The following is a 16,831-nucleotide window of genomic DNA, read 5'->3' as shown; positions in this document are numbered from 1 at the left end:
TGTCTTTTCTACACGTACCACTTTTGAAATCTTTGTTTGTCTCTCTTTCGAGACGAGGTAAATGATGGGAGATTGCAAATGGAAAAGAAAAGCCAAAGATAGCAACACACACCAACCACTATGGGACCCATTTCATCTTTGGTCAGAAGACTTTTCAACCATATTAGGTGTGATGGCTTCAAGGGCCGTGCATTGGTTAATTGTATTTGAATCGTACAAATTGCGAAAATGCATCTATGATACAATCACCACATTAACCACGCTCGACAACCCTGTCAATAAGCTATACTTTTTCCCAATGCATGTGTTTTTGTGAAATGCCAGACATTTTTTCTGTGGCAATTACACTACTTCGGAGGTACATATGATTCTGTGCATGTGTTGGAAATTGTTTGCAAATTTTATATAACATAGTTTCTTTCGAAATTTTGAAGGTCCACATGAAAATTTGGATTTTTGCCACCTCTTTCCTCTGTGTGCCACAGTGTGACGATAAGACCATCACCAGAAGCCCATTTACTTAAGGCTAGTATTGGCAAAGATTTTAATATTGGAACATCAGGATTTTTCACAAATTCAAGTATGATTGTATATATGATGAATATTACCAAGAATATTTTCCTATTTTAGCTTTATAAGTTTATGGAATGTGGCAAGTTAGAGCAGGTGTTAGATTATATAAAAAATTTTTGTTGGATGTAAGGTCATTAAATTAAAATTCCGTCAGGTAGACAATTAACAGAGACAAACGTATTGCCATTTGTATTCCTTCTTTGAATTTATTTTCGATTGCAGGTGGTAAGACTACTAATTAAGATTTTTTAAATTTTTCTTTCTTTTTCAGAACAAGACCAAGAATCTGTATTCACACGAAGCAAAGCTCATTAACAAATCGCAACGGGAATTGGCCGATGGTAGTGAAAAGGACACATTAACTAAATTGCGTTTATTGTGCTTCAGTCGTGGTGCTACCGGCATCTCAGGCCTTGGCAGGTATGTGTCCTGGGCTCGTCATTAAATTGAGATAAATTTTTAATACTTTATCATTTTATTACGTGTGCTCTGTTCCTGAATAATTATTATGACAAAAGAGCCTTTCGCAATATGGACGATGATGGCAGTAAGGCATTAAATGAAGATGAATTCGTCAAAGGTATACGTGATTTCGGCTTGGACTTGGGTGATGAGGAGATGCAGGAGTTGTTTCATCAGTAAGTTACATTACATTACAACGCCTGTTAAGGCCAAGAATGAAATGAATGACATTAATTCTGCGTTTTGACGATAATACAGGTTTGACGACGATGGCAGCGGGTCCATAAATATGACAGAGTTCCTGCTCAAGCTAAGGGTGAGTTTAGTCTAGGTGTGCGGTCGTTTGTGTCCACCATGTCGCGAACTGCAAGGATAATTCCTTTGATCACATTTCTTTTCTTTTCGTCTCCTTGATATTCTTTTCAAAAATATTTGGCATTTGGAGTAGCCATCCATGCCGCAGTGCCGTCTAGACATCATTGATCAAGCCTTTGATAAAATGGATGCAGATGATGATGGAGTCATTACAGTGAACGACTTGAAAAATGTTTACTCTGTGAAGGAGAATCCCAAGTATCAAACTGGCGAAATATCTGAGGATGAATTACTCACAGAGTACTTGAACAATTTCGAAGGAGGACGCGGCAATAACGATGGCATCGTGAGTAAATTTATTTTTGTTGTTAATGAATAAAAGTGCAATGTACAGTGGACCATGAACAAATTGGAACTTACTCAAATATGAGCAAAGAATTGAGTGATAGTTTGACCTCAGCAGACATAGGGTGGCATATAAAAATAACATTTTCAAGGTTAAGACGACAAAAACCAAGTTTCTAAACCGTATTTGTTAAAATTATGTGAATATTTTCAAAAAGACTCATAAAAGAAATTCATTTGATGTTTAATAAGTAAAAGCGTGCTGAATTCGGCCGGGACGAATACTACATACCCTCCACCATGGATCGCATTTGACGAGTTCTTTTCCCGGTATTTCTTTTTAGGCAAACATATGATAAAGAAAAGAATTCCTATGATATTGGAGCTATAATATCAAATTATCGTCCGATCGGACCATAATTAAACTGAATGTTGGAGACCATAGTAGAAGTCGCTCTGTAAAATTTCAGCCAATTCGAATAAAATTTAAGGGGCCCACGAAGTAAAATAGGGAGATCGGTTTATATGGGAGCTGTATCAGGCTATAGACCGATTCATTCCGTAATTGACACATATGTTGAAGTTCATGAGAGATCGGATAATAATTGCGACCTCTAGATGCTCAAGAAGTCAAGATCCCAGATCGGTTTATATGGCAGCTATATCTAGTTATGAACCAATTAAAAGCATATTTGGCACAGTTGTTGTAAATCAAATCAAATAAGAATTTCTCTCTCTAGTGGCTCTAAAGGTCAAGAAATCTATAATATTTGTCTTTATAAGTCTCTTGAGGGCGCAGTTATACTCAATTTGCCTGACATTTTGGAGGTGACGTTTTTCTATGACTTGTACGGCATGACAAGTGCAGTCCATATCGGTCAATAACCTGATATAACTCCTGTATATTTGAAAAAGTAATGCAAACAATTTGACAAATGCACATCAGCAAATTAAATTTTAGTTCAACACTAACTAACAGTTCTTAAAATATATTTACTTCTGAGCATGTTATTGTGAAGTCAAGAAATAAAAATTGTAAACGTTTAAGTTACATATATTGAATTAAAAATGAAAATTCGAAATTTCTTTGACTAGTTTATTCAGTAATTAGATTTAGAAGAGGTATCATCGACCATAATATGCTTCTACCAATGTTTGGTAAAGTGCTTGCTTTTTCCAAAGAAATAAGTTTAAGTAAAATTACTAACACCACCTGAGTTTTTAATTATATCATATATACTTATAAAAAATTGGTTTTATTTTTACAAAGTTTATTTTCTAAACCATTACGAATTTTTAATTAAACTTGAGTAAAGAGTATGAACTAACGTATACCATGTAATCAACTCATATTTACGATAAGCATTTTTCTGAATGTACTCAACCGATTTGCATGGTTTAGGATTATGGAGAAAGGGCTTGACGAGGTCCAAAAAAAAAAACATTGCTATACCATCGTGTACCATTAACGAGGTATGGATTGTTTAATTTTAAAATATCAACATTTTGCCTTAGTTTTTTTCGGAGTTTTTTCTATCAACTTAGTCAATTTTTTAGCTTTGTATTTCAAATTTTACACAAATTGTGCCAGTATATGTGTGTACAAAAATAAGAGTCGTGTCAATATGTTTAGCGGCTTAAAAAAGGCGTCATTTTCAATATGAAAATTATTTGTTGTCAAAAATTTTCTAAAGCATCATCTCATCACATGCTCTACACGTGCCATCACTTGACGCATCGATTTTGCATAAGTGACCTCGAAGTCCTATGTGTCCTATTATGATACCAAGAGCTATACTCACCCTCTGCTTGCTTACTTTCAGCAATAGCCTCGTCTTTCCACAATCTGGATTTCCATATAAGATTTTCGCCGTCCTGCCGTTTGTTTCGCATTCGTAGTCCACGCCCTTAACTCGAACTGCGGCGACCCGAAAGGCTTCAGGTTAACCAAGTTTATTAATGGCAGTCTCTAATCTTCACGGCCAAATTGTCAGCTATCATTCTTCTTTTCTCCGCTTTGTCCCGGCACCCAAACGATGAGAATCGTGCCATCATCAAAGTATGCGTTTGTCATCTTCTTACACTAACAACCAGTTGTCATCTTGGTTGTTATTGTCCTGATGGCCATTTTGCTGTCATACACAGCTAGTAAAATTGATATTTACACTCGACGTCTGCGTTAACACCACACCACCTCACGCATTCGCCCGGATCTCCGCCTGCAGTACCGTATTATGGTCAGGCAGTCGAAAACAAATCTTAGTCCCTGGGTTCTCATTGTTGACTCCCAGGCCCACCCTACGCTCTAGCTTTGATGCATCTGTGTGGTATGACCTTCCATATGGCAATTCCAGAGTTCCGTCAATACAAAACTGTGTCGCTGGTAGCACTGCCTTGCACTCGACTTGAAGCGACGTCTCAGGTATCCGATCGGAACTTCTTCCATTTTTTCCAGGTTTCCAATCATCGCCTCCATTACACATCGATGGTATGACCTGCTTCTCTATCTATTCTCCCGTAGTGGCTGCCCCACACTTTATATATATGTCTATGGGTCGGATATCTGAATCTGTTGTATTATCCTTACCTTTCACTTTTTCTCCATCGCTGTCCACCAAACTACTGAGACGTAAGTAAGTATTGGTCTAGTAACTCTCTTGTACAACCAATGGACTGTTCTCGGATTCATGCCCCATTTCGTGACTACGGCCAAGCTACATAGTGCCCATCTGTGAGGCTTCTCAGTACGTTCTTGAATGTGACACTTCCTGTTCAAGAAGTACTTGACATTGTTAGATATCGAAATCGTTTTTTTGAGAAAACATATGGTATTTTCGAGAACCTTTCGCCTCTTCTGCATAGATGGTTCAAATCCTTACCTCTTAGAAGTATTATAACATTATCTGGGTTCAAATCCCTCCTCAGTCAGCATCCGTTAAAGATTATTTATGCTGGCCACCCATGGTCACCCTATGCCACTTTCTCCCTTGCTTGCGTCATGGAACCCTCAACTTATCCATTTTTTCCTTAGCATATGGTTTAAGGACCGGGTCCAACCGATACTGGTCTAAAGATTGGAACAGTGCGTCCGTCCGCAATTTGTTAAAAGCCCCCTCGATGTCAATGCATACGTCTTATCATCGAAGGATTCTTCTATTTTATGCACAACCTCGTGCAGGACAGTCTCCACCGACCTTCATGGGGCCCAAAATCTATCAACCTGTTCCTTGGCATATGGTTTATACAGTCTCTCCAGGTCTACCCGGTACTGGTCTAACGATTGGATCAGTATGTCGGTCGGTGTTAAACGCCGCCTCGATGTCAATGCATATCGTCAATGTGTACGTCTTCGCATTGAAGGATTCTTCTATTTTATGCACAATCTCGTGCAGGGCAGTCTCCACTGAACTTCCCTTGTAATAGGCGTGTATTTTGTATCTGACCAGTTCGCTGACTATTCTACTCTGTATCATGGTATCCACTATATGTTCAATGGTTTTGAGAAGAAAGGACGTAAGGCTTATTGTTGTGTAACCCTTTGGTGTTGCATTACTTGCCTTGCCGGGTTTGGGTATAAATAACACCCATGCTTCTTGCCAGGCTTTCGATGTATATGCAAGTGCCAGGCATGCTGTGAAAATAGTGCCCAGTTGGGGCGCCAGATAGTCTGCCTCCTTTTGTAGTAACGCCGGAAATATTCCATCAGGCCCGGGTGGCTTAAATGGTTTGAAGCTCCTCAAGGCTTCCTTGACCATAAATTCCGTATAATAAGCCTTCGATCAACCAAATTATTCCAAGATTCCAGTGTGTCCGTGAATCCCGTCGTATCCTGTGGAAAATGCGTTTTTATTAAAAGCCTCAATATATCCTACGCTGTCTCTGCTCTTACTCCCATGTCAGTTTGGACAAGGGTTTTGAGAGCAACTTTTTTATCTATTTTCGTAAGACTCCACTAGTTCAATTGTACGTTGGCCTTATTGTCAATGTCTCCTATGTTTGGACAATCTAAATTATCTTGCCCAAATTTTCTTCTGAGTAGTCTTCCGAATTTTCTCTAGTTCGTTTTCAACTTATTACAAAGGCTTCTTTCTTTCTGTTCAGAGAAGGAGTGTTGTATGTAAGCCCTCCATGCCTGAAACTAATTGATTAGATTTTCCGAACAAATTGTCGCATCTAAAACCTCCTCCTCCTCCTAATCCTATTAACAAAGGTAGCGGTGCTATCAATTTTAAGTTGTATTAGGTCGTTAGTATTCAAGAATTCTGCCAGAGCGTGCCCCGCTTATTAATGTTGGTACTACCTTTCCTACCAGACGTTGCAGCTCCAACGTGGGTAACGGTGTCGGAGAGTCGAAAGGCAGATAAAGTGATGTAAGATATGCTCCACCGTCTCCCTGTCTCATCACTGTTGCAACCCACGTAAGCAAATCTGGGGAAAATATATAATTTAAATAATTATGACAGTTTTGCAATTGCAAATTTTGCCCATAAACATTCCACTCAGGAACAGGGGCAATCTTCTCACATATCAATGAGTGCAGTACGTTTCAAGTTTTAAGCTCAATGATAAGGGGACCTCCTTTTTATAGCCGAGTCCGAACGGCGTGCCGCAGTGCGACACCTCTTTGGAGAGAAGTTTACATGGCATAGTACCTCACAAATGTTGCCAGCATTAAGAGGGGAAAACCACCACTGAAAATTTTTTCTGATGGTCACGCCAGGATTCGAATCCAGGCGTTCAGCGTCATAGGCGGACATGCTAACCTCTGCGCTACGGTGGCCTCCAATTATGACAGTTTTAGCAAAGAATAATTCCGGAACTACTACAATATGAATTTTGCTCTTGCTGATTTTCTTCATTAGGGCGTGTGCTGGCTCGCTCCATTGAACATTTATCTTTGTGACCTCAATCAATGGCCCTCCAGTAAATGGGCTCCTAGATAGTGGGTGATGGAATCATCTTCAAATTGATTTTTATATTTAAGATTTCAGGGCCCTAAAAGTCCCAGGGGCCCATTGATGGGCTTTCAAACTTGGTCACCTCGACCCACAAAATTTTGTTCGGGTTATCAAAAGCGAATTTATGGCCCGATTTTCAAAAATTTTGTTTGCTGGAAAGTGCTTAAAAAGCCCTGCGGAATAGCTTTTACATTGTCCGAGCAATTTGACTAACAAATTTCTTTTTGAAATTTTCGCAGAGGCTTATTATGATGCTTGAGAAAGCATTTCTAAACAGCTAATTTACTGTAGAAAGCTATTACAATTTACTATGATTTACTATGTTATCATATGGGCTAAAATCGATGCACAAAGGTGTCTCGAAATTATAACTGTGTACCAAGGGATGCAGTTTGTTCATTACTTATATGTTTGCAATACAAAATACACCAACAAATACACTTTTGTGAAAAATAAAATTCAAATTAAAAATAACATAAAGCCTAAACTATTAAAGATTTCGTTCTAATTTTTTTTAAAAAATTGAGTACAAATTTTGACCACATTTTTTGATGAAAACACACAAAATCCATACACTGGGGAAAGATGTTTGCAAAATTGGCATTTTTTAATAAAATGTCCGTGGAAACCTCAGTCCTTGGATGGCGCAAAAAGTTTTTGCATGCAATTAGTCATTACTTGAGGCAATGAAAATATGTCATAAATTTGGGGGTCTCAGCTTTGAGTTTTGAGAAATGGAAGGGTCTTCCCAGTTTTTGTACCCTCCACCGTAGGATGGGGGTTTACTACTTTCGTCATTCTGTTAGTAACTACTCGAAATATTCGTCTGTGACCCCATAAAGTATATATATTCTTGATCGTCGCGACATTTTATGTCGATCTAGCCACATCCGTCCGTCTGTCTGTCGGAAGGAGTAAAGAAGCAGTTTGAAATTTTGCACAAATTTTTCTTATTAGTGTAGGTCCTTTGGTATTGTAAATGAGCCATATCGGTCCATGTTTTGATATAGCTGCCATATAAACTGATCTCGGGTCTTGACTTCTTGAGCCTCTAGGGTGCGCAATTCTAACCCAATTGGAATGAGATTTCGCACGACGTGTTTTGTTATGATGTCCAACAACTGTGCCAAGTATGGTTCAAATCGGTTCATAACCTGATATAGCTGTCATATAAACAGATCTGGGGACTTGATTTCTTGAGCTTTTAGATGGCGCAATTCTCGTCCGATTTGGCTGAAATTTTGCATGACGTATTTTATTCTTACTTTCAACAAATGTGTCAAATAAGGTTCAAATCGGTCCATAACCTGATATAGCTGCATACAAACCGATCTGGGATCTTGACTTCTTGAGCCTCTAGAGATCGCTATTATAATCCGATTTGCCTGAAATTTTGTACGACGGATCCTCTCATGACCATCAATATACGTGTTTATTATGGTCTGAATCGGTCTATAGCCTGATACAGCTCCCATATAAATCGATCTCTTTATTTTACTTCTTGAGCCCCCAAAGGGCGCAATTCTTATTCGAATTGGCTGACATTTTACACAGGTCTCCAACATACAATTAAATTGTGGTCCATGACGAACCATATCGTGATATTGCCCTAATAGCAGAGCAAATCTTTTCTTTTATCCTTTTTTTGCCTAAGAAGAGATGCCGGGAAAAGAACTCGACAAATGCGATCCATGGTGGAGGGTATATAAGATACGGCCCGGCCGAACTTGGCTCGCTTTTACTTGTTTTGCCTAAGAAGGGATGCCGGGAAAAAAACTCGACAAACGCGATCCATGGTGGAGGGTATATAAGATTCGGCCCGGCCGAACTCCATCATATGATGGGGGTAAATTAATTTCGTCTTTCTGTTTGTAGCACCTCGAAATATGCGTCTGAGTCCCCATAAAGTATATATATTCTTGATCGTAATATCATTTTCAGTGGATCTAGCCATATCCGTTCGTCTGTCGGTCGAAAGCACGCTAACTTTCGAAGCAGTTAAGCTAGCCGCTTGAAATTTTGCACAAATACTTCTATTAGTGTAGGTAGGTTGGTATTGCAAATGGGCCATCTCGGTCCACGTTTTGATATGGCTGCCATATAAACCGATCTTGGGTATTGACTTCTTGAGCCTCTAGAGTGCGCAATTCTTATTCGATTGGAATAAAATTTGGCACAACGTGTTTTGTTATGATATCCAACAACTGTGCAAAGTATGGTTGAAATCGGTCCATAACCTGATATAGCTGTCATATAAACCGATCTTGGGGTTTGACTTCTTGAGCATCTAGGGTGCGCAATTCTTACCCGACTGGAATGAAATTTTGCACTACGTAATTTGTTATCATATCCAACAAATGTGCCAAGTATGGTTCAAATCGGTCTATAACCTGATATAGCTGTCATATAAACAGATCTGGGGACTTGATTTCTTGATCTTCTAGAGGGAGCAATTCCTATCCGAATTGGCTGAAATTTTGCATGACGTATTTTATTCTTACTTTCAACAACTGTGTCAAATAAGGTTCAAATCGGTTCATAACCTGATATAGCTGCCATATAAACCAATCTGGGATCTTGATTTCATGAGCCTCTAGATGTCGCAATTATTATCCGATTTGCCTGAAATTTTGTACGACGGATTCTCTCATGACCACCAACATACGTGTTTATTATGGTCTGAATCGATCTATAGCCCGATACAGCTCCCATATAAATCAATCTCTCTTTTTTACTTTTTGAGTTGGCTGACATTTTACGCAGGTCTCCAACATATAATTTGATTGTGGTCCAAACCGAACCATATCTTGATATCGCTCTAATAGCAGAGCAAATCTTTTCTCATATCCTTTTTTGTCTAAATCTCTTCTTAGGAAAGAAAAAAACTCGACAAACCCGGGAAAAGAACTCGACAAATGCGATCCAAGTTGGAGGGTATATAAGATTCGGCCCCGCCAGAACTTAGGACGCTTTTATATGTTATACCTAATTTTTATACCGTCCACCATTGGATGGGGGTTTACTAATTTCGTCATTCTGTTTGGCAAGTATAGTTGAAATCGGTCCATAACCTGATATAGCTGTCATATAAACCTATCTGGGGTCTTTACTTCTTGAGCCGCTAGAGGGTACAATTTTTATCCGTTTGGCTGAAATTTTGCATGAGGTGTTTAATTATGACTCCCAACAACTGTGCCGAATATGATTGAAATCGGTTGACTTCTTGAGCGTATAGAGTGCGCAATTCCTATCCGATTTGGCTGAAATTTTGCACGACGTGTTTTGTTATGACTTCCAATAACTGTGTTAAGAATAGATAAATTCGGTCCATAACCTGATATAGTTGCCATATAAACCGATCTTGGGTCTTAACTTCTTGAGCTTCTAGAGTGCGCAATTCTTATCCGGTTTGAATGAAATTTTGCACGTAGTATTTTGTTACGATATCCAACAACTGTGCCACGTATCGTTCAAATCGGTTCATAACCTGCCATATAAACCGATCTTGGGTCTTGACTTCTTGAGCTTCTAGAGGGCACAATTCCTATCCGATATGGCTGAAATTTTGCATGACGGATTTTATTCTTACTTTTAACAACTGTGTCAAATAAGGTTCAAATCGGTTCATAACCTGATATAGCCGCCATATAAAACGATCTGGGATCTTGACTTCTTGAGTTTCTAGAGGTCGCAATTATTATCCAATTTGCCGATTTTGTACTACGGACCCTCTCATGACCATCAACATACGTGTTTATTATGGTCTGGATCGGTCTACAGCCTGACACAGCTCCCATATAAATCGATCTCTCTATTTCACTTCTTGAGCTCCCAAAGGGCGCAATTCTTATTCGAATTGGCTGACATTTTACACAGGTCTCCAACATATAATTCAATTGTGGTCCAAACCGGACCATATCTTGATATCGCTCTAATAGCAGAGCAAATATTTTTTTATATCCTGTTTTACATTTTAAAATAATTATTTCAAATGTCTTAGGATCGAAATCTATCAGTCAATAGCAAGCAGCGTTGATTCTGGTAGAAATTTATTATTTCTGTAGGCTTTGACCGCAGATTACGACACAGTGAAACATTTTTTAAAAAATTTTAAGATTTACATTTTGAATTACTGATTTTCTTCAAAGAAAATCCTTTTACAATGGAAAGAACTTAACACCCACCTTAGGTTAGGTTAGGTTAGGATGAAAAGAGGGTGCATATATTAATCCATCCATGCCACTATGGACATACACCTAAGCCAGTAATCGGCTTGTTGTGCCCACCTTAAGAAAGGAAATGTGTTAAAATAATATTAGTCAGCAGATTCCTACACTTGCGGTTCCTGCTAGGTCATTTGTCATTACATATTATTTATTAATTTTATTTACGGGGTAAAAATTAGTGGGTTTGAAATTCTTTTCTACCGTACATCTTTACCATCAAAAATGTCATAAAAATTGTTAAAAAAAAATTTTTTTTTTTTTTGGAAATATGTAGCAATTATTTTTTCAGACATATGCAAAGACAACCACATTTTGAAGCTTTTGAATGATTAGGACCGCCCTATAAATAGTGTGCTGCCAAGCAGTACAAAATTCAGCTCTGACTTTAACCAAATGTTACCACCCATGGGCCTGATCCTTCACCCGGTAGCGACCACAAGTTACAAAAAAAAAAAGTTTAAGGTATCTTTTCCGATTTCATAGTAAAAGGAGAATTTTGGCAATTTTCGATTTTGAAAAAATTTGGCGCACCCCCAAATAAAATTCTTGCTACGTCGCTGATGGGATCTATATCCAAATCTGAACCGATTTTTTCGTATTTCAATAGCCTTTGTCTCTAGGCCAAAACAGACTCCCGTGCCAAATTTGAAGACGATAGAATGAAAATTGCGCACTGTGCTATGTACGCAAAATAACATGGACAGACAGACGGATGGACGGACAGAGAGACATTGCAAAATTGAATCAGGAAATGACTCTGAATCAATCGGTATACTTATCAATAGATCGGTCTGGCTTTCTTCCTTCTGAGTGTTACAAACAAAAGCACTAAATTATAATACCCTGTACCACAGTAGTGGCATGGGGTATAAAAATCGGTCTATAACCTGATAGAGCTACTTTATAAACCCATCTCCCAAATTGATTTCTTGAGCCAATAAGACTTTTAGATTTTTTGTCCTATTTGTAATTTTGCACGTACATAGTATTATTTATCACATCCAGTATCCATGATAAGTATTGCCTAAATCAGTTTTTAATTTGCTATACATAGCTCACATATAACCCGATCTCACGATCATTCCTCTAAGACCCTAAAAGCTTTAATTATTGTCTAGTTTGGCAAAAATCGGTACGTAATGTAAAATTAGGCCACCGTGGCGCAGAAGTTGACATGTCCGTTCTAATCCCGCCGTAAACATCCAAAAATTTTCAGCGGTGATTATCCCCTTACTAATGTTAGCAGCAATTGTGATGTATATCGCCATGTTAAAAACTTCTATACCAAGTGACGTCGTAATGCGGCACACCGTTCGGACTTGGCATAAAAAAGGAGCCCCTTATCATTGAGCTCATGCTTTATTCGATCTGCACTCATTGAGATCAGAGAAGTATCCCCTGTTCCTTAACCTTCGCCTTACCAATACCCATCCGGGTGACCATTTCGGTTTTATTATTCATATATCTTAGTCAATTTTAGTCCAATTTTGATGTGGTTTGGACTCACTGAACATATATTTGAAATATAATAAAAAAATTATAATTTTCGCTTCTAACATTAACATTTTTATATTTTTTGAAAATCTCTACGTGGATTACCAATACCCACCCGGGTGACCACTTAAGAATTCAATGAAGTAAATGCTTTTAGACAAGGTTTAATTTCATATTATACATACTTTTTTTACATAGCTATGGTGTTAACTATCTTTTTGCGGAATTTCGCAATTGGTTTAAATAAGTTTATGTATAAATATTGCCTAATTTTTACACTCATAGAAAAATGTTTGCTGAAAATAGCAAACACTGTCTGCTGAATATTAGTAGTTAATTTTACTGCTATTACAGCAGTTGTACTGCAATTTCAGAGTAGCAGGCTCGCTGCTGTAAAGTCTGTTGTTTGCTGAAACTTGTTGCTGCTTAATTATGAAGGGGATGTTAGAAGCAAAAACAGAACACATATGTTAATGTCTCAGTGGATGTTTTTAATCATCACTGCACAAAATTAGGCATGGATTGTTCTGCTACCGATTTTAACATATCTTCAAATTAAGATATTGCTCCCATATATATGTATCGCCCGATTTGCACTTAAATAGCCGTAGAAACTACAATATTAAACCGATCTACACAAAATTTGGCAATGATGTTTTATTACTGATCTTAACATATCTGCAAGATTCCATCAAAATCGGTTCAGATTTAGATATAGCTTCGATATATATGTATCGGCCGATTTGCACTGAAATAGCAGTAGTAACTACAATTTTCAACCGATCTGCACAAAATTTGGCACTGGTTGTTTAATTACCGACCTTAACACATCTGCAAGATTTCATTGATATCCGTTCAGATTTGGTTATAGCTCCTATATATATTTTTATAGCCACCACCGAAGGATGGGGGTATATTCATTTTGTCGTTCCATTTGCAACACATCGAAATATCCATTTTCGACCCTACAAAATATATATATTCTGGATCAGCGTAAAAATCTGAGTTATGTTAGGTCCTTCGACATCCGCTATCAATTCAGATCGGTCCAGATTTGGATATAGCTGCCATATAGACCGATCCTTCAATTTATGGTCTTACTCCCATAAAAGCCACACTTATTTTCCGATTTTGCTGAAATTTGGGACAGTGAGTTACGTTATGCTCTTCGACATCCTTCGTCAATTTGGCCCAGATCGGTTCAGATTTGGATATAGCTGCCTTATACACCGATCCTCCGAGTTAGGGTCTTAGGCCCATAAAAGCCACATTTATTATCCGATTTTGTTGATATTTGGGGCAGTGAGTTTTGTTAGTCCCTTCGACATCCTCCGTCAATTTGGCCCAGATCGGTTTATATTTGGACATATCTGCCATATAGACTGATCCTCCGATTTAGGGTCTCAGGCTCATAAAAGCCACATTGTTAGGCCCTTCGACATCCTTCATAAATTTGGCCCAGATCCGTCCAGATTTGAATGTAGCCGCTATATAGACCGATCCTCCGATTTAGGATCTTAGGCCCATAAAAGCCATATTTATTACCTGATTTTGCTGAAATTTGGGACAGTAAGTTGTGTTAGGCCTTTTGATATTCACCGTCAATTTGGACCAGATCGGTCCATATTTGGATATAGCTGCCATATAGACCGATCCTCCGATCTAGGGTCTTAGGCGCATAAAAAGCGTATTTATTGTCCAATGTCACCGAAAGTTGGGACAGTGAGTACAGAAGTTTGACACATTGACTATGTTAGGCTTTCGATGTTATATATGGTTCTGAACGGTTTATTTTTAGATATAGCTACTAAAAGACCAATATTTTGTTATACACAATTGAACAATGACTTGTACTTATTAGTTCTAGAGGGCTCAATTTCTATCCGATTTGGCTGAAATTTCGCAAGACGTTTTTTATTGTTACTTTCAACAACTATATCAAATAAAGTACAAGTCGGTTCATAACCTAATATAGCTGCCATATTAACCGATCTGGGATCTTGACTTCTTGAGCCTCTAGAGGTCGCAATTATTATCCGATTTGCCTGAAATTTTGTACGACGGATTCTCTCATGACCATTAACATACGTGTTTATTATGGTCTGAATCGGTCTATAGGCCGACAGCTCGCTTATAAATCGATCTCTCTATTTTACTTCTTGAGCCCACAAAGGGCGCAATTCTTATTCGAATTGGCTGACATTTTACAAGGTCTCCAACATATAATTTAATTGTGGTCCAAACCGGACAATATCTTGATATCGCTCTAATAGCAGAGCAAATCTTTTCTTATATCCTTTTGTTGCCTAAGAAGAGATGCCGGGAAAAGAACTCGACAAATGCGATCCATGCTGGAGGGTATACATATAAGATTCGGCCCGGCCGAACTTAGCACGCTTTTACTTGTTATTCTTGTAATCATCTGCGATTGAAAGTCAAAGCTCTCTTCCTCTTTAATGTAATGTAAAACCATTTGTTTTTTAAAACGTATGCTTCTCACGGGTGGGTATTGATAAACGACGTATAGAAAATTCTTTAGTAAGGCGAAGTTTAGTGGATTAATTGTTCATGGGAAATTAAGTCAAGAGTAAAATTATGCACTTCAAGCTAATTTTTTAGAAGAATCTACGGCGTTGAGTTTCCAAGATTTGGCCCGGCCGAACATATCAAGTTTTTACTTGTGTATAAAGGGTGATTTTTTAGCTTATTTCTTTTGACAGCTTACGCACGTTTCGTATTTTGTTTTGTTTCGCTGTCAAACATCATCAGTTTGGTCTATAATTTCACCACGAATCGTCTTACAAACGAACAACGCTTGCAAATTATTGAACTTTATTATCAAAATGCGTGATCTGTTAAGAAAGTTCATCGTGCGCTTCTTCCATTCCATCAACGAATCTAATTTTTGGCTTAATGGGTACATAAATAAGAAGAATTGTCGATTTTGGAGTGAAAATCAGCTAGAAGCATTGCAAGTGCTATCAATGCATCCAGAAAAACTCACAGTTTGGTGTGGTTTATGGGTTTGTGGCGTCATTGGACCGTACTTCTTCAAAGATGGTGCGAATCGTAACATAACTGTGAATGATGAGCGCTACCGTGAGAAGATATGCAACTTTTTTTGAAAGCTTGGCTTGCATGACATGTGGTTTCAATAAGACGGTGCCACATGCCACACAGCACGCCTAACAATCGACTTATTGAGAGACGAGTCCGGTTAACGTTTTATTTCACATGCGGGATGGGTCAATTGGCCACCTAGATCGTGCGATTTAACGCCTTAAGACTATTTTTTTGTGGGACTATGTTAAAGCTCATGTCTACACAGACAAGCACGCTTCAATTGACGCTTTGGCAATACCATTGAAGAAAGAGTATGCCAAAATTGGACTAAGCGGATGGACCATTTTAGGCGCAGTCACGGTCAACATTTGCATTAAATAATCTTCAAACATGCATAAAGATTTCATGCATTTTCTTTGAATTTTATGTGTTTTTTTAAGTACTTTTCTATATCTCTTAAAAAATAAACACCCTTTATTTACTTCATATAAACTCACAAAATTGTTCATTAGCACTGTTCTTCCGTCTTTCACAATATTTGTTTATTACTAAATGTCATCACCTAATATGGAACCTTTTCTAATGTTTTTTTTTTTTATTTTTCAATAGATAACGAAGGAAGAGTTTGTCAACTATTACGCCACAATAAGTGCATCCATTGATAATAATATGTATTTCGATTTAATGATGAGACGTGCTTTTGCCTTGTGAATTTCCAGCCTTTATATTTATAAATGTTATTTCTGTATTAAATACTAATTTATAAATTTATATGTCCGCCTTTTATTATTCTATTTAAAATTTGATTTAATTTTTAATAAATGTTCTAAATAAGATTCATCAGTTTTATTTTGTATTTAGTATTGTACAGGTAAGTTATTCTAGGATCGGATTATTCATTATTACATTTAATTTGTATACATATGTGCTCTTCACCACTTGTATTTGTTTACTACCCTAAACTAATATATGTAGCTCTTAATTTTGAACGGATACCCGACGTAGACATGACAATCAAAAGCGGCGTTGTGTCAAAGAAGAGATGGTAAGATGGTGTAGACCTATCCTTCTCGGATCATTTCCAGGATTTGGGGCTGTGTAAATATCTGGTCTACAACAGTTATCCTCGAGAGAATTTTGTATGGGATGGGAAGGAGATTTAATCCTCCTTAGTTGGCACATACTGCCTTTTCTCCTTTCTTGTGTACGGTACAGGGTAAGACGAGGATCCAATGATCGGACCTATCGACTCATGCTGTTTTTCTGTCAGGTAACTGCCACTTACACCTCATTCTGACTAGGCGGTATACATTCTTTACAATCATCATGGATTGTTTCTACGGTATCCTCTTCGAAGCCACTGTCAGGTAATAGCAACTGGGGAAAATGTACTTT

General features: G+C 37.9%; 1 protein-coding gene across 3 annotated transcripts in view; it reads left to right on the top strand.

Moving 5' to 3' along the window:
* Positions 1–16,272, top strand: part of LOC106094502 (calcyphosin-like protein) — a 51,012-nt gene extending 34,740 nt beyond the window's left edge. For all 3 annotated transcript variants that reach the window (XM_059363199.1, XM_059363200.1, XM_059363201.1), the window contains exons 2-6: positions 845–993; positions 1,092–1,211; positions 1,294–1,351; positions 1,484–1,696; positions 16,046–16,272. In XM_059363199.1, the coding sequence (XP_059219182.1) occupies positions 845–993; positions 1,092–1,211; positions 1,294–1,351; positions 1,484–1,696; positions 16,046–16,147 (642 nt within the window). In that variant the 3' untranslated portion in view covers positions 16,148–16,272. The remainder of the gene's footprint in view (positions 1–844; positions 994–1,091; positions 1,212–1,293; positions 1,352–1,483; positions 1,697–16,045) is intronic.
* Positions 16,273–16,831: the final 559 nt, after the last annotated feature.

The sequence above is a fragment of the Stomoxys calcitrans genome, chromosome 2, assembly GCF_963082655.1.
Source record: "Stomoxys calcitrans chromosome 2, idStoCalc2.1, whole genome shotgun sequence".
Lineage (NCBI taxonomy): Eukaryota > Metazoa > Arthropoda > Insecta > Diptera > Muscidae > Stomoxys > Stomoxys calcitrans.
This window is presented reverse-complemented; position numbering and strand designations above follow the sequence as displayed.